Below are 18503 nucleotides of genomic sequence, written 5' to 3'. Positions count from 1 at the left end.
ATGAGAGTTTTAGCTACTATCCCTGTTGCTGATTTAAAAGAGTAAAGGTAATTAAGACATGCATACACTAGATGATCCAGAGAAGTTAGCGAAAGATGTATAATACCTCTGACAAACGGAGGTTTTGTTCTCTGTTGGACAAGGGTGAATGCTGCAAAAGTCTTGTCTGGAAACAGGATCAGCCAGGCGTGTCTATCATCATGGATTTGAACTCAGACACGCTTGGGATCAAATCCGGCCTCTACTGAGCACTACGTGTGGGTTTGGGTAAGTTACTCGATCTCTCTACACCTCAGTTTCCTCATCTGTCAAAAGGGGGCAATCTCATAGGATGCTGTGGATGACTAAATGCTACACTGATTTACCAATGCTGAGCACAGTGTCTCAAGTGTAGTAAACACTCCATAAGTGCTGTTAACACCAGCATCAGTAATGACAATGCTGCATCCACTGTGATCAGGATAACAAAATACATTCTGGCTGCATCTTGAGTTGACAGCTCTTGGGGACCTCCCCAAAGCAACAGCAATGGATGCGGAAGAAGAAGAAGCAGCACATTGTCAAAAGCCCGCACACCCCAACTACTGCTTTCATTTCTCTGCAGTCATAGACCAAAGGACAAGCAGGGCTCCAAAATAGCTTGCATAGTCATGCTTTCTACAGACTTTTCCCTGGAAAAGTGATATGAAAAACTCCCATCTTTCATCAAGATAGTTGGTGCTCAATACACTTCTGAGGAAGTGAATTCTAGAAGTATCCGACATGGTTTGAAGAATGGGCTGGAAAAAATACAACTTAACCTCTCACTGGCTTTGGTTTTCTCACTTAGCAACTGCTTTAGTGTCAGGATTTAGCAAATCAATCGGTTCATTTATCTCTGAGTTATTAAAATAACTGAATGCAAATTACCTCTCATTTACTTAAGTTTCCCCAAAGATGCACATATCGAAACAAAAAATCCCGAGGCATTTGAAAAAGGCAGGACTGGCCAATCTATAAGCTGTTAAATGCAACCCATACGAATGGGGTGTTTGAAGTCTCCAGTGCTCTAAAGAAACCGCACTTCAAAAGTTTTCAATTCCTGGGTAATGGAGAAAAGGCCCCTTTTAACATTCTGTCCTTTGTTTATTTTCCTTCTCCCCTGAGTGCTTCCTTTTCACTTCTCTAAAATGTTTAGCAATACTTTCTAAAGCTTGGGGCTGAGAAAACACATCGTTAAAAGAAAATTCAGATGTGTTTGTCTTTGGATGGTCTCTGTGGCTGTGTGTAAATGCACCCTGGGGAGACAGTGCCTGGGATCCTGAGCATCACCCAGTCCCAATTCCTAGAATCCGTGAAGGCCCACAGAGACGCGGAAAACTCTCGTCACAGAGTCTGACAACAGCTTCGTAAAGACCTCACGTAAATCAGCGGAAAGACTGGGGCCACCTTCTCCTGTCCAGGATCACCTAATTCATTATGCCTGTCCTACCTTCTCCTTGCAGAAGCTTCTGGCAAAGACTGATGCCTGCTTTGCAAAATGAGCCCAGGAGGATTATCACAGCCTGTTCCGAAAGGCAAGTCCAAACCTGCCACACCTCTAAAGAGGCAAAAACGTGTGCAACTGTGGAACGGGTAAGACTGCCGTGCAGCTGCTCTGGGGGAAAGCGAATTCAGGAGATGACTCTGCACTTCTTGGTCTGAACGTGGCGCATTTACACATCTGAAACAGGAGTGACAGTTTTTCTGTCTCATGCAATATTCAGAATCTTTAATGGCTGACAGTCGGGGTGTTGGAACCCACTTGCACTGGCTTTTGAGAGACAACTGTGTGCATCTCTCCCCAAACCCTCCACTTCGTGACACCATATTGATGACTTGTAACCAGTCAGGGAGAAAATTTACACCACAGAAATGGGCAAATGCTGCAAAGCATTGCTTCCCCCCCCCCTTCCTTTGGAGAGCCAGTTATTAAACATTTACCCACATGTCACTGCATAATATTCATTGTTTTAACATCGTCCTGTGTTTAACCAAACCCTTGCCATGAGATATCTAATTGGTTTCTAAATGTTTACCATGATCACAGATGCATTTTGCTGAATGCGGAAGTTTGGCCCCTGGCTGTGATCATTTCCTTAGGAAACACTCTGAGTAGCGGAGTGACTGGGTTGGGGGCTGTGAGCATCTGTGAGGCCCTTGATACAGGTGGCCAAAGTGCCTTCCAGAGGTGCTGTTCTAATTACATCTGCAGCACCAGATGCAGTCACGGGGGTGGGGGGATGTGAATCCCTGGGTGGGGGGTGGAGAGCTCCCGACTCGTACCTGAGGGCACTTGGCGGCGCTGTAGCAGTCCCCGGCGGTGGCAAAAGGGACGGGATGTCCTTCGCGTGTCCTGGCAAACTGTAAGTCAGTGGCTGTGGGGTTTTGGAGGAAGGGTTATAGGGAGCGGAGAGGTGAGAGTATGAGAAAGAGAAAGGGAAGGGACAGGATATTAACAAGGAGACAGAAGGAAAGAAGAGTTAGAGAAATCATAAGAGGAAATGGGAGAGGAAAAAAGACAACAATCCAAAGTATGATTAGTAAGCAAACGGATCCAGATGTACACTTGCTTTCCCCTCACTATATGTGTGGGTCCGAGAGCTTCCTTCTCTGGGTTTTACCAGCACTTTCTGTCTCCTCACAGTATGGAAGCCAAAAGGGGGGCTTAAGATGACTTTGGAATTGATTCCTATATAAATAAATATGTGAATCACCTCGCTTATATGTAGTGTAATTGGATGACTGTGAATCTCCTGTAGAAGCAGCCTCTGAGGCTGCAGAACTGCAGGACGGGGCGGGGAATAAGCCAGCAAAGCATTTCCAGCTACTTAGCAGTTATTCCACGAGGCTCATCTGTCCTCCCGCGGCCCAGGCACTATTATCACCAAAATGGGGAGCAATTAGAACTCACATCTTGAAAGTATTAATGGCAGTTTCTTAAGTTTGGGGCTAACTTTTTAAAAAAGTTTTTTGAAAAAGCCAATAAAAACAGTGCTCGCGTTTTTAACCCTCTTGTAGCTCCTGAGAACAGCTCTGAGAATGGGGAAGGCGGATCAGAAGGTGGCAAATTGAGAATCCTACAAAATCTGGTGGGAACTGGAGACCAGAGGCAGCTTTTTTTTTTTTTTTGCGGTACGCGGGCCTCTCACTGTCGCGGCCTCTCCCGTTGCGGAGCACAGGCTCCGGACGCGCAGGCCCAGCGGCCATGGCTCACGGGCCCAGCCGCTCCGCGGCACGTGGGATCCTCCCGGACCGGGGCACGAACCCGCGTCCCCTGCATCGGCAGGCGGACTCCCAACCACTGCGCCACCAGGGAAGCCCCAGAGGCAGCTTTTTAAACCTTTCTGCTTTGTCTTTCAGGAATAGCAAGAGAAGGGCTTAATCTTTCTGCAGGTTCGCGGGAGGGAAATCTGAGTCCCCCAACCTCCAAGGGCAGGAGCCCTGCCCGCTTCAGCACGCAGAAGCCCTGGGTCTTAGCCGGGGTGCTATCTAAGTGGGAAACTGCAGATTCTGCCCTTAGCCCTCATCAGTCTGGCTGAAGGCAATTAAAAATATCTTGGTACAAATCAGATTTAATCTACCTGCAGAGGAAAGCAAGGCAAGGTTATGGGAACATGTTAATGAAGAAAAATTAATTATTCATTATTTCTGTTTTTCCTCTATTCAAGGGAACGTGTTTGGATATGTGAGCTGTCTTTAACCACTCCTATGATTAATGTCCTTAACAAAAATGCAGTGTTGGCTGGAGTATGAAATCAGTCCACGCTCAGGCTAGTTTAAAAAAAGGTGATTCTGTCCTCCGTTTTTCTTCTGTAAATCGACAATCAGAGAAAATTAGTTTTACGCCCGTGTGCATGTTTGTGTGTGTGTGCGTATGTACACTGCTGCTGGAAGCCCAGGGTGGGGTGAATGTTGCGACATGACTATCATAGCTTTGGAGTTTGCATCTGCTACCTTAAAACTTCTTCTCCCTTCGAAAGCTCTGCTACCGGGACTTCCCTGGTGGTCCAGTGGTAAAGAATCTGCCTTACAATGCAGGGGACACAGGTTCGACCCCTGGTCAGGGAACTAAGATCCCACATGCCGCGGGGCAGTTAAGCCCGCACACCCCAACTACTGAGCTCACACGCCTCAACTAGAGCCCATGTGCTGCAAACTACAGAGCCCACATGCCCTGGAGCCTGTACGCCACAACTAGAGAAGAGAAAAACTGCACGCCACAACTAGAAAGAAGCCCGTGCGCCACAACGAAGAGCATGAGTGCCGCTACTAAGACCAGACGCAGCCAAAAATATAAAATAAAAAAATAATAAATACATCTTAAAAAAAATTTTGCTATCATGCTAGCTTTGCCCACCTGGCTCACTCCCATTTGGCCTTAAGGTCTCAATTTCAATGTCCTATTTGGGGGGATGCTGCCCTGACTCCCCCACTGCGATGGCGCCCTTTCACGTGCCTCCATCTCCTCCATTCACTCATTCGTCACAAATCTGATGGAGCACTGCCCCTGTGCTCAGCACTTCCCAGGCACTGCGGGGACAGCAGTGATCAAAAGGTGCACAACCCCACCCTCTGGCAGCTTAGACTGCGATTGTCATCACTGGACCCTAAGTTCCTCTTCACATCCTCCGTGCCTCGGCCCAGCCCCTGTGCAGGATGTTTTTGCTGTCTGAGTGGAGAGACCCATGGACACATCCCCCAGGACGTCCCATGGAACTTACTGATGATCTGCATGGTGGTCAGGTCTATTCTGATCTTCTGGAAGCTGGAAAACCCAGCCGCTGTGTAGTCTTTCCGACACTGACAATCATCACGTCGGCTCCCGTTGTAGGGACATTCGGTTGGGTTGTGCAACCTGCATTACAGAGAGAACATCCCTGTAAGGATGGGGAGGCGTTTCCAGGGATCTCCAGGCATCCGGGCTCTTCTGAGCCTGAGCTCTCCTACCTGTGCCCGTAAACCTCAGAAAAATTCTCAGAGTCACCGTGGACCAGTGTCATGTACTCCTTGGGGTGGTCAGAGTGCATCCCTGCACAGAAGACCTGAAAGACAGACCGGAAATAACCTGCAAGGGGTGGCTCAGAAATGGGACCATGAGGGCCAGGGCCTCTGGCTCGAAACCAGGCTAGAGAACACAACTGAGCTCTGACGCGTACCTTCAGGAGTTTTCCCGTGACGATCAGGAAATATTCCCCATCTTCACCGGCACCTTTCAGCCTTTTTACTTCCTTGCAGTTCTGGGGCAACTCGCCTGGAAAACACAGACCGCGAAAATGTGCTGTGATTCTCCAGGATGTGCAGTGGCCACCAACGGAATGAGTTACATTATGCATGCTCATGTTTGTCTGCAAGGGGGCCAATTTCTTAAAAATAAATTCTATATTTCTGAAAAAGGCAGGCAAGCACATCAACAATGAAACCTGTTCCTCAAGTTCCAGAAGGATGGCTTCAGTTGGCCAACTTACAGTTATAGATATTGTGGCAGGTTTTTCTTTCTTCTGGCTTCAACTCATCCGGGCATAAGTGGCTGGGCTGGTCCTCGTTGGTGAGACACTGCACAGATCTGTGCATCACTCCGACGCCACAGGACACGGAGCACTGTGAGGCAGAGCAGGGTCAGAGTTGTGGCTGCGGAACCTGGAGATATGGGCTTCTCGTGGTGTGGAACTCAGAGCCTGGAGGCTTGCACAGGAACCCCGTGTTACCGAAAACAAATATCTGACACATGTAGGGCACTTCCTACGGGCCAGTCTCTGTGGTAAGATAATTTTTTAAAATAGATTTATTTATTTTACTTATTTATTTTTGGCCGTGTTGGGTCTCTGTTGCTGTGCAGGGGCTTTCCCTAGTTGTGGCGAGCGGGGGCTACTCTTCGGTGCGGTGCGCGGACTTCTCATTGCGGTGGCTTCTCTTGTTGTGGAGCACGGGCTCTAGGCGCACGGACTTCAGTAGGTGTGGCTCGTGGGCTCAGTAGTTGCGGCTCACGGGCTCAGTAGTTGTGCCTCACAGGCTCTAGAGCGCAGGCTCAGTAGCTGTGGCTCAGGGGCTTAGTTGCCCCGCAGCATGTGGGATCCCCCTGGACCAGGGCTCGAACCCGTGTCCCCTGCACTGGCAGGCGTATTCCTAACCACTGAGCCACCAGGGAAGCCCTGTGCTGAGTCTTATATATACGTGTCTATACGTACGTACATCCATACCTACATATGTAGTCATACATATGAAATATATATATATATAATATATTTCCTCATATAAGCCTCACAATAACCCTATGAGATAGTACTAGCATTATTCTATTTTTACAGAGGGGAGATTGAGGCTCAAATGTTAGGAAATGTGTTCAAGGTCATGGTGGAGCCAGAATTTAAACCTTAACCACTTTCAACTGGTCCCACACTTTTGCCCGATCATCACTTTGCATCAGTGAAAGCCTCATAGTCAGGAGCCAGGGGGCTGGGGCAATTTTCAAGGGCATTCCCAATATCAGATATTCTTACTCGTTGTAACCCCAACGCAACCAAGAATTCCCGATGTAGAAGGACTAGCGCTTACAGAATTCTTAGCCACAGAACCCACGACAACGAACACCTCTGTAACCCGTTTTCAGTGACAAACGAGTTCTGGGTGCTGTTTAACTTTAAACTGTGGTAAAACATATGGAACTTAAAAAGTTGCCATTATAGCCCACGTGCTTTTTTATGCATGAACGCATTTCAACTTCACAAACACCCCATTCTGCGGGGGAGGAAACAGACATGAACGCTTGGCACCTTATCCCAGGTCGTTTCAATTGGGAACGGCAGAACCCAATTGACGGAATCAGATCGAACCCAGAACGGAATCAGACGGAGGCTGTCTGGCCTCCCCGCCCCTGTCCCCCCTCTAAGCACCAGGCCAAACGGCCCAACAAGCAGAGAAGCCCCATTTCCCCTTCAGCCCATTTCAAGATGCTAACTCCTGTTTCTCACCCGGGGCTCTCCTGGAAGGACAGCTCAGGCAGGACACATTTAAGTCGGGGTTTGAGATCCCACAGCTTTCCGATTTCATCACTCAATCGTCTACTTACGCTCCCCCAGTTGCCAACTCTCCAGGTGGCCGAGACAGGGCACTCCCGCAGGTAGCAGGGCTGGACGCTGGGTGGCTGTGCGCCCGGGCAGTTGATGGTGGTTTGATAGCTGTACTCATAATTCTCCTTCCCGGTGTAAATCTCACTACAGGAGACAAGCCTTTGTTTGTAGCCCTTTCCGCAGGTCACTGAGCACTGGGGAAGAGAGGGGGTGGAGAGCAGAGGTTGGAGCGGGGCCTGGGGGCAGCCACAGTAGGCCCCTGACCTCCACGGCGAACACTGACCTCGGGACAATGGGGCACAGAGCTCTCACTTTATTAGCCTCTTACTGGCCGCAAGGAACAGCCCCCAGCACGCGGGGGACGTGCAGCCCTACAGGAGCCTTCTGGGATCGAGGGCTGCCACTACACCTTCTGGCCCCCGCTGCGGGCGGGGGGGTGCCTCAAGCCCCCGCTCTGGATTTCACGGGGAGACGGGGCTGGGGGAGGTGCTCCAGCTGTCACCGGTTCCACTTACAGCGTCCAGAGCCCTACGTACGTCCTGGCGGCCAAATCACGCCTTTCCAAACCTACAATGACCGCATCAGAGAAGCGACCAAGTGGGCTGCAGAGAGCGCCAGAGACCACCTGTGTGTGCAATCCAGGCTCTCCCAGGACTCTGGGACAACCTTCCTTCCCTACTTGATGGTCTGCTTTCCCATCTGCCCTCCACTTAATTTCCTTCTTTCTCCTCGCTCCCTGGCCATATATCGTGACTTAAATGTTACCTTTCTGCTTCCCTCCCCCCAGCCCGGCTCGCTCTAAATCAGGCAGTCATTTAGACCTTCTGCCATAATTATACGGCATTTAAAAATACCCAGATGATACAGAAAAGGAGAAAGAAAAGGTATTTTACTGGTGTCCCGGCTCCTTCTGTGATGGGATATCTAACTGTTTATTAATAAGATTTTAGATTATGTTCAGCCTCCTCAGCTAAGTATTTCACATAATACTTTTTTAAAAGACAACTGAATTAACCAACAAATTATTTTGATGATATTTCTGGGCCAAGTCACCAAATAATTGGCCACTCCCTGTGAAAATGCAACATAAAATTAAGGTCGAGTTTCAGGATTCTCAAGATCAAAGGTTCTTTGGGCGGGGGCAGATGAACCGTGGAAACAGTGTGCGGCACGTGGAGTGTTTTGCTTTTTCTGGGGTGAGGGCCCATAGCTTCCATCCGTTCTCACTTGCTATTAAAACCAGTGTCTCTTTTTTCCTGGTGTCTCCTAAGCTGTTTGCTTTAAGCCACGTGGCTTGCCGCTCCTGTAACTTTTCCAGGGGGAAGGCTCCCGTTGACGCGGTCCTAGAGTGAGCAGGGAACTGGCCCAGCCACAGGCATGCAGAGCATCCTTGGGCCTTCCCTTCCAGCTGGCTTAAGACCTGGCAATACTCTGCGTACGTTTCTTCCTTCTTTGGCTGCCGCTGTTCAAATGCCCAAAGATGCAGTTGATGCCAGGCCAGGGGAGAGCAGGGCTAGTCTGAGGTGTCTCACGCATGGATAGATGGCTAATAAATGCTGTCTGTCCAAGCTGTGGGTATTTTAGAGTATCTAACTCAGTGCTTGCACGCCCTGACCTCAGTGTGGACTAATTTAAACAAGGCTGTACATCTGGGAAGGCAAGTGCTAAGACCCTTTCCCCTTACCAACCACAAGCAAAAGCAGCCCAGTGCCCATTTACGTGGGGGACACAGTGGGAGACAGGTGTTGACAGATGGAAATGAGCCCCAAATATGGTCAGGTTTTATTTAGAGGCCTCCACAGCTCTGAAAAGAACCCTTCAGTAGCTGCTAAGAGCATCCTGAAAACGTTGAGTGCCTCTGGCTTCCTTAATCCATTTCAGGCCAGAGTTGTGAAGTGTAAGAGGCTCTCATCTCTGGGGAGGGGAGAGAGGAGGGGAAGGTCTTATGGTTGACTCTCCATGCCTCGGTGCCCTGTGCATGTTTCATCATGAGTGCAGATTACTTTTCTAACTTGAAAATAACCATAAAGCAAAATGAAACAATAAGAACGTGGGCCTCTTGTGCTAGTGATACACGTCGGGCCCAACCAGGGAAATGCACACGTGGGCCAGGGGTGATGGGGTCTTCTTCTCCAATATCGAGCACACAGAACTCTGCAGGCGATGGAGGCCCCAGACAGAAGGCAAATCTTGCTGTGGCTCTGGCATTTTACTACAAGCTTTTCTAGAGGGAATTCTGGTCCAGTTCCTTGGGCATCACTCCCCTTGCAGAGTCCCTTCCCATGATATTGGTATCTGTACAAAGTCCTGTCTCCATCCCTCTAATCTTTGCCTATAGCTTGCGGATTTTTCAACTCATGGTACACATGAAAATTTGCAGATGTATGGAAGGCTTTTAAAAATATTTTCTCCCTATCTCATCTTTTGGGGGTTAATATTAAGGTTATAGTAAAGCCACAGGAGGAACATTATGCAAGTCTTAGAAAGAGACCAAAACTCTTTCAGTATAATAACAACACACCAAATCCAGCTAAGATGAGCATGTCAACCTTGGCAGTGTGACAGGCATACAATACAAACTCCAGCAAGATGAGCGACCGAGAACCAAGCCAGAAACCAGGAAGAAGAGGCCCCCAGGAGGCAGACAGGTGAATGGTCCAAGGGACAGAGGCCTGAGGAGGGAGACAGGCCAGAAAGGAAGGCTCTCCCTTCCTGAGAGTCAGGGTGTGGCCTTGTGCAGCAGCCCAGAGAACCAGAAGTTAGGGCCCATGCCTTTTAAGGCACTAGGAGGGGTGAACTGAACAGAAGAGAGGAGCCCCCTGGACCCACCTCCCTCCACCCGCCTTGGTATCTGAATGGGTTGGAACCTATGCGTCAAACCCAAAGTCAAGGACGATTTTGAACACTCATCTGGACTTCCCATGATCCTGGATGGGCAAGAGTAAATCTATTTCTAATGATTCAGACCACATCTCCCCTCCTTTGTTTGAGAACATACCAAGAACAGGTAGGGTTGGTACAGAGCAGAGTTTCTCACCCTCAGCACCCCTGACATTTGGGCTCAATAGCTCTCTGTTGTGGTGCTGTCCTGTACATGGTAGGAGGTTTAGCAGCGTCTCTGGTCTCTACCCACCAGATGCCAGTAGCAGCCTACCTCCCCCGGCTGTGACAACCAAAAATGTCTCCAGACGGTGCCAAATGTCCCGCAGGAGGTAAGGAGGGGAAGGCAAATTCACTGGGGTAGAGTGAAGGATGGGGAGACATAGTTAGAGAAGGCTTTAGGAACAGTTTTCGTGCAGAAACAATTCAACACCCAACAAACACATCATCTAAGTGCAAATATTCATCCCATTAAAACATGAAATTGCTGCCCTGTTGAACTCTAACGAGACGCCAGTAATAGCAAGCACCTTTGCTATGAGTCCAGATACTTCAGTTTCACATCACTAAATTCTTTGGGGCAAATGACAACTAGTGTTGATGTTACAGGTCATTCAGTATTTGAAAATATCATGAGGTTTGAAAATATAATCATGTGACTGTTACTATTCGTTTATGAATAATAAAAAGTGTCTAGGTAGGCAATGTGTACAGGAGGAGATAAGGAAAAATAGACACTTGAGATTCCTTGGATATTATGGAAAACTATTTCATTCCTCTGGATCAGAGGTTGTTAAATGGGCAACCAACGTCTGGCCCACAAAAGTGTTTGGTTCGACCCACACAATGTTTTAAATAAATAATTTGAGTCCACATTTTAAGATCAGGAGATAGCACATAAAAGTCCAAACTTTTGTCCTCTCTTGAAACATCAGGTTTGGTTACACTGGACCCACATTTCTGCATGGCCTCTGTTGGAGTGGAAAAGAGCCTGTTCCCCTTACACATCATGTGCTAGTTAGTCACAGTCCCCACCATTCCCTATTGCTTCCCTGATGCTAAGACATTTTCCTGTCATACTTAACCTTCTTCAGGCACCTACAGGAAACATATGAATTTGCAGTGTCCGTAAGAATTCCTTTCTAATCATACTATTAGGACATTAAAGGGAATCACAGAATGTAGAGATGAGAGGAGCGTGGATACCATCTTATGCACCTCCCCCACTCTGCACCTGTAGGACTCTGGCCCAGGAAGCCTGAGGGACTTGTTTGAGGGCTCCCAGTTCTCAGGGATGGAACTGGCAGGTGGGTGTGAGTCTCCCACATTCCTGCCCTCATCTCTCTGTTGCCCTCAGGCCATCGTTGACCTGAAGGCAGATCCAGAATCCCCAGGACTGTACCTCTGACCATTCTCCTGTGATCCAGACATACTCGCAGGGCTGCGAGCCACAGCTCTCGCGATCCACAGGCCGTGTGCTCATGTCACAGTGCGTGCCGTGAACCTCGTCACCTTTGTCCTCACCCACACACACCACCTTGCGGTACCTGGAGCCTTTGCCACAAGTCTTGGTGCACTGTTAAAGACAGACAAAACAGGTGGTGACATGGAAAGATAATAGATGATTTCTTATATCCTGTTACCATAATAATTTATTTTCCTTTCTATATACTCTATAAGACTGCGAGATCTCTGAGGGTACGCATTACTAGAGAACTCATTATTTTACCCCCATTCCTTAACAGTGTAACATAGAAGAACAAAGCTGACTACATATTGGATTTATTCCTTTAGCTCTAACCCTTGTTTTCTGTTGCCTGTGCTTAGTCGTGCTGGCTCTGCACCTTTTGTGCAAGAATGTTGCCTACAGCCTGAAATATACAGGACAGCCTATTCTCAAGGCTCTGGCCTTTAAAGTATAAGTATAAAAGAAGCCTGAATTCTAACTCTGGTAAGATGGTTCTTTGGGACACTAGTCTGCCATCTTCTCAGTCTGCTGGCTTTCCAAATAAAGTCTCTATTCCTTGCCCCAATACCCTGTCTCTCTCGATTTGGTCTGTCATGCAGCAAGCAGTATGAGCGCCTGAATTCTAACTCTGGTAAGATGGTTCTTTGGGACACTAGTCCACCAACTTCTCTGTCTGCTGCTGGCTTTCTGAATAATATTGCTATTCCTTGCCCCAACACCTTGTCTCTCGATTAATTGGCCTGTCATGCAGCGAGCAGCATGTACTTGAACTTGGTAACAACAACACTGTTCCTGTCATAGTGATCAGCATTCGATAAGTGGCTGTCTGAATGAAGCAGTGAAAGTGTGAATGAATGAATTTCAGGTTTGGAAAGGACCTTAAGGCCTGACTACTTCACCCATTCAAACAAACACTGAATCTCTTTAAAACTTATGGCCAAATGGTGTCAAAATACCTCTAGAGTCAGGGAAGTTATTCCCTGTCCAGGTGGCCCATTTCATCCTATAACATGGAACTAAGCCTGTCTCTTTGCCAAATCCAGCCTGTTGTCCTACTTGTCGATTCCAAGGGAGCATACAGAACAAATTTTGTTTCTCACAAATAACCCCCTTTAGGGACTTGAGGAGAGATTTCCTGTGGCCCCCATAGCCTTTTCTCCTCCAGGGTGAACTGTTCTCACCCCTTGATCATTTGGCCAATATTCACCAAGTTCCTAAGGAGTGTCAGGCCCTGTGATGCGTCTGGATGAACAGGAGCAGACACAAATAGCACAAACCCTGCCCTCAGAGAGGAGCTGTATTTTAGTAGCAAAGATGGATGTTAAAGATGTAGACAGCAAGATTTAGCCATTACTCTAATTTCCAGTTTTCAGATGAATAAACTGGGACTTAGCCTAAAGAACTAATTCCTGTTTATCCATCTCTTTGTCAGGTGAATGGGATATTTTTTATTCCCATAAACCAAGTGGAGAAAATAGAGCAAGTGGTATGGTTCATTCTAGGATGATCTCTGTTGTTGACCACAAATTTATCTTTTTTGCTTTCACCAACAGAAAACCCTACTGGAGAAGTTTTACCTTAGTTACCTGTGTTGTTAAAGTTCTCCCAAAGCCTGTCCTATCTGAAGCACCTGTGTCACCCAACATTTCAAGACTCCAGATTACATAGGAAAGTCACTGTAACCAACCTGTGTCAAGGACAGTTTAGGTTTCCTTTAACCAGGGATTACAAACTCTGTTGCCCCTGGGCCTTATCCAACTACTGTGAGCTGTCGTTGTTCACATAATGTCTCTTAAATGTTTTCCTTCTAGTCTTTTCAGGGAGGGCCTTAGACCCCACCTCTCTTTTGTCTCTCACGAGCCTCCTTCTCTTTTATTAGCCAAAGCATCCCAAAGGCATTTGAGTTTGGAATCCAGCTTGACTCAGAAATGTCTTTCCTGATATACTTCTTGCCTTTCTTTTTCTTTCTTTCTTTTCTTTTCCTTCCTTTTTTTTTTTTTGGTAGCAAAAGACACGTAACATAAAATTCACCATTTTAACCATTTTAAAGTGTACAATTCAGGGGCTTGTAGTCACTGGTCATGTTGTGCAATCGTCGTCACTATCTAGTTCCAGAATATTTTCATCACCCCAAAAGGGAACCCTGTACCCATTAAGCAGTCACTCTCCATTTCCCCTTCCTCCCAGTCTTTGGCAACCACCAATCTGCTTTCTGTCTCTATGGATTTACCTGTTCTGGGTATTTCATAGAAATGGAATCATCCAGTATGTGGCCTTTGGTGTCTGGGTTCTTTCATTTAGCATAATGCTGTCAAGGTCTTGCCAGTTGGATCAATACTTTAGTCCTTTTCATGGCTGAATAGTCCATTGTATGAATATACCACATTTTGTTTACTCAAATGTTAATGGACATTTGGGTTGTTGCCATCTTTTGGCTATTATGAAGAGTGCTGCTATGCACATTCATATGCAAATCTGAACACCTGATTTCAATTCTTTCGGGTATATCCTTAGGAGTGGAAATGCTGGGTCACCTGGTATAACCATGTCTTTTGTGAGATGCTTTGTTCTTTCAGAAAGTAGCAGGGATATGTATGTGTTTGTGTCCTGGTAGCTCCTTATCATTTGCAAACTTAATTCAAAACTGCTGCTTGGAAGCAAATCTCTACATCTAGAGTGTGGAATCATTTATAATTTTTCTGGGGCACAAATATGAACAGAAAACAGTGTGACATGAGCACAGAGAAGCAGATCCCTTCCCACCAGTGCAGGAGGCTGGCTGAGCTCAGTGCCTAGCTCAGCTCTGACTCAGCAGTTCTGGCGGTTTCTCTTCCCCTGGAGGATGCTGGGAACCATCGTGAAGGAATAATGTTTTTGTTTCTTCATTAAAAAAAAGCCAAATGAGGCCCTGAATGTTACAAAACAAAACAATGGTTAATCTGTGATGTGTAGATCTATGCAGAAGACATACTTAACTCCCCATAGAAAAAGTAATTCCTTAGAAAATCAGGACTTAGGTGACTCAGAGAAGATCAAGATTATTGAGCAGCCGACCTGGACTAAACCTTCCAGCGTCCTCTTTCATTTTCACTAATCCTTAGGGCTTTAATCTGTAGCAATAAGTAACAGTTTAGAGCAGAAAGCAAGGATTACTAAATACTTTCTGCTTGTTAGGTGTTTTTCCCTTGCTCTTAAATAATGGTTAACCACCATAAAAACTATTTTGCCAGTGGTGGCAAAGGGCACTGGGAAGCCTTACTTTGAATATAACTTTTAGAAAAATTAAACTAAGTAAATAAGTGACTTGCCCAGTGGTTTGGAATGAGTCAATAGCAGCTTTGAAAATCACTTAGCCTGGCTTTTCTCCTGGAGTTTTAAATCCTAACTAGAGCACAGGGGCTGGGGAATCAGAAAGCAAATCCAGCCCATACTATAGGATTTTATCAGCTTTCAGTAATGTCACTTCTCCCACCCACCTAGGATTTATGACTCCTTCCTCCGTCCTGGAATATGATCTGGAATGTTCTGAAAAACAGCTGGAGACGCTCAACTAAGCTTATTTTAATTTCCAAAAGATTTTTCTCTAATTTCATTACAGATTTTAGAAAAAACTATACCAAGTATGGAAGTCACACCACCAGCATCTCTGAAATTCAGCACACCTGTAATTCAGAAAGCAAATACCACAGCCCTCGGTTAACCTGGGTAACTTGCCCATTGTCCCATAGGCTACGCGTGCCTGTAAATGTACTAAAACTAACAGGGGAAAATAACTTTTTAAATTTGAGGATGAGGAAGATCTAAAATAAAATATTTTATTTAGCTAGGTTGGTTGGCCACAGGGTAGTGGTCTAAAAAGGGTCACTTAATGCAATGGGTAGAAACTGTCTTTCCTTAAAGACTGCAACCAAGTTGCTTTACATTTTTTTGGTGAGATGCACTAACCATGCAGGGAAGAAAATCATTCTTCATATTCACCTGCTCAACCTTTAAGGTTCTTGATTTTCTCCATGGATGAAAGAATGTGTTGCGTCCTTACTAAGGCCAGGCTACCACTGTCGGACAGTGTGTGGATAACCAAGTCAAAGAAAAAATGGGGAGCCTGACAGCATAGCGTTCTGGAAGTGCTACAGAGTCTTTGGCTAAAAGGAACAGTAAGTGCAAATCAATTTATCTAACATTGCTTTAAATTACAAAAGAAAAAGCAACCTTCAAATTACCAATGGGTTCATTTTAAAAGTCAGGTATGTGGAGTTTGTACCTCTTTGCCCCAAAATAGTATACTTGCAAGGGACAAAGGCAGAAATAATACTATGGAGACATTTTGTAACTTTAAAGTCATTCACTCATTCAACCAATACAAGCACACCTCAGATATACTGCGGGTTTGGTTCCAGACCACCGCAATAAAGGGAATATCGCAATAAAGCGAGTCACATGAATCGCTTGGTTTTCCAAGGCATATAAAAGTTATATTTACACTATAATCTACTAACTATGCAATAGCATGTCTAAAAAAATGTACATAATTTAAAAATACTTTCTTGCTAAAAAAAGCTAACCATCACCTTAGCCTTCAGCAAGTCCTAGTGGTGACATCAAAGATCACTGATCATAGGTCACCATAACAAATAAAATAGAGAAAAACTGAAATATTGCGAGAATTACCAAAATGTGACACAAAGTGAGGAAATGTTGTTGGAAAAAACGGCAGCAACAGACTTGCTCAACGCAGAGTTGCCACAAACCTTCAGTTTCTAAAAAAAAAAAAAACCAACCAACCCACAGTACCTGCAAAGTGCAATAAAGTGAAGTACAATAAAACGAGGTCTGCCTATTTGCAACGGGCCAAGTTCTGTGCTGGGCATGGGGTTACAGCCCTGACACCTTCTTACTCACCTTCTCTCTCTCTCTTATGACACCTGGGGTGGCTGTTCCTCCCAGCTGGGGGATCATGTGTCAAGACAGTCAGCTAACTGGTGACCCCTGGGGTTTAGCACTCAGGGCCGCCTTGTATGGCTGTTGTGAGCAGGTATGAGTTTCATAACAGAGAGTGTAATGGAGGTGGAAGCCATCAGGGTACCTGCAGCTGTGACAGCGAGAAAAGAGGAAGGACCAGGGGTGGGAATTCCCACAACACTGAAAGCGGTGCGCGGGTAGGGGTGGAAGAGGAGGAGCTGAGGTGACTTGGCACACGTGAGATGGGGGGCACTCTCAGGAAGGGCTCAGCATGCATGATCGGAGGTGGATGTCACGGGGAGGTGGGGCAGGAAAATGATAACAGCAGTTGGAGGTCCTTAGAGCCTTCGGTTTGAGATGGGGATTTCAGAAGGTAGGCAAAGGCCAGATCACAGAAGGCCTTGTAAATGTCTTACACTGCTTAGCAGAAAATCCAAACTCTTGCCCTGGCTTACAGAACACGTCATAACCTGGGTGCTCCTGCAGGTCCAACCTCATTTCAGCCTTCTGGTCCCTTTGCTGACTCGGCTCCCAACATGCTGTGCTTTTGTCCACAAACATGCTGGGCTCTGTCCTCCCTCTCCCTTCAACCTAGAATCACCTCCTTTTGTCCTTTATCACCAACCACCCTCGAGAAGGTGGGACTAGCCTATCATTCTCTGTCTCTATCTCAGCACCTTGTTGTTGTTGTTTTCCATCACAGCACTTTTCACAATTGGCAATTTCATAGAACACATCTGTTTGCTTGTCTTCTGTCTCTCTCACTTGATAATCAATCCCACCATAGCAATTTCACATTTTCTATTGCATCCCTAAGGCCTAGTGCCTGGCACTTTGCAGGTGCTCGACAAAGATTTGTTGAATAAATGAATGAGGGAATGAGTGATAAAGAGTTAATATCTGGCCCTTGTTCACACATCAAAACTCAATCACCCCCTACCGTAAACTTCATAAAATCTTTGTAACCAACTGACCTGAAGCTCATTACTAATTTTTCTGTGCTAAGAAGATGAACTTGGGAATCATTCTACAGCTGATCTCAACAAAAGTTTTTAGAATCCAAATATGTACTAGAGTGGGCCAAGTCCCTGCACTGGGTCAAAGAGCCATGGGGTGGTCAGTTCTACAAAGGGCAGAACGATCCAAGCACAGCTTGTCCATGGCAATGTGACAATAAAGTAAAACAGCTGTTCTTACAGGGAAAACAGTTTGTTTGTTCTAAAAGACATTGTAGAGTGCTGTGATTCTAAATAGTTAAAGAAGAAAGGCCATCAATTAGAAGGCTTTGTTCTGTAATGCCTTGCTTTTTCCTTCCCTCCCTCCCTCCCTCTCTCCTTCCTTCCTTCCTTCCCTCTCTCCACCCATTATTTTGTCCCTCCATTCATTCATAAATTAATTCATTCACCAAGTGTCTTCAATGCTGTAGGTACTGTGCTAAATGCTGGGGAAAACTCTGGTGAACAAGCTTTCCGACCTCCAACAGCTGATAACCTAGACAAGAAAAACAGGCAACAACAATTCAGAGTGCTAGCTGCTGAAGCAGAATATTTTCAGGGTGACAGAGCTGAGAGGAGGGACATCTGACTCAGTCATTTGAGGGGAGGTGTGATTTTCAAGGGCTTCTGAAAGGATGTGACATCTTGATTCAGGCCTGAAGGATGAGCAAGAGTCACTGATGTGAGGGAAGGTGCAGGGCAGCCACTTTGTGACACAGAGGTACCAGGGAGGAAAAAGGGTATTCTGGGTAAAGGTAAAAAAAGAATATTTGCAAGAACTGGGAGACTTACTCCTTAAAACAAAGAGATGCATAACCTACATACTCACAATTCAAGTTGGATCAAAAGACCTCTGCAGCTATAAGTAAATTCATAGTCAGATTACAATACTATCAATAAGTTTTTTATGACAGTAGCTTTCAAAAGAATTAAAAGGTCATGTATTTTTTTAAACTCAGTCTCATGAGCATAATAATTCTAAAGACCCCGAATAGCCAAAGCCAATCTTGAGAACAAAAAATGGAGCTGGAGGAATCAGGCTCCCTGACTTCATACTATACTACAAAGCTACAGTCATCAAGACAGTATGGTACTGGCACAAAAACAGAAATA

The 18503-nt window shown here is 46.1% G+C and overlaps 1 protein-coding gene across 10 annotated transcripts in view; it reads right to left on the bottom strand.

Annotated features, from left to right (window-relative positions):
- The window catches only part of ADAMTS9 (ADAM metallopeptidase with thrombospondin type 1 motif 9), a 231858-nt gene that overhangs the window by 70328 nt on the left and 143027 nt on the right, over positions 1 to 18503 (bottom strand). For 9 of the 10 annotated variants that reach the window (XR_008615619.1, XM_055079382.1, XM_028478511.1 and 6 more), the window contains 7 exons: positions 11371 to 11544; positions 7088 to 7282; positions 5487 to 5619; positions 5178 to 5272; positions 4969 to 5063; positions 4743 to 4876; positions 2305 to 2396 (listed from right to left, as the gene is read on the bottom strand). Coding sequence is in view for 9 of the 10 variants with exons in the window: in XM_055079382.1 (XP_054935357.1) it covers positions 2305 to 2396; positions 4743 to 4876; positions 4969 to 5063; positions 5178 to 5272; positions 5487 to 5619; positions 7088 to 7282; positions 11371 to 11544 (918 nt within the window). In the remaining variant the exon portion in view is untranslated. The remainder of the gene's footprint in view (positions 1 to 2304; positions 2397 to 4742; positions 4877 to 4968; positions 5064 to 5177; positions 5273 to 5486; positions 5620 to 7087; positions 7283 to 11370; positions 11545 to 18503) is intronic. The other variant, XM_028478515.2, reaches the window with a different exon arrangement.

This window comes from Physeter macrocephalus, chromosome 18, assembly GCF_002837175.3.
Source record: "Physeter macrocephalus isolate SW-GA chromosome 18, ASM283717v5, whole genome shotgun sequence".
In the NCBI taxonomy this organism is placed as follows: Eukaryota; Metazoa; Chordata; class Mammalia; order Artiodactyla; family Physeteridae; genus Physeter; species Physeter macrocephalus.
This window is presented reverse-complemented; position numbering and strand designations above follow the sequence as displayed.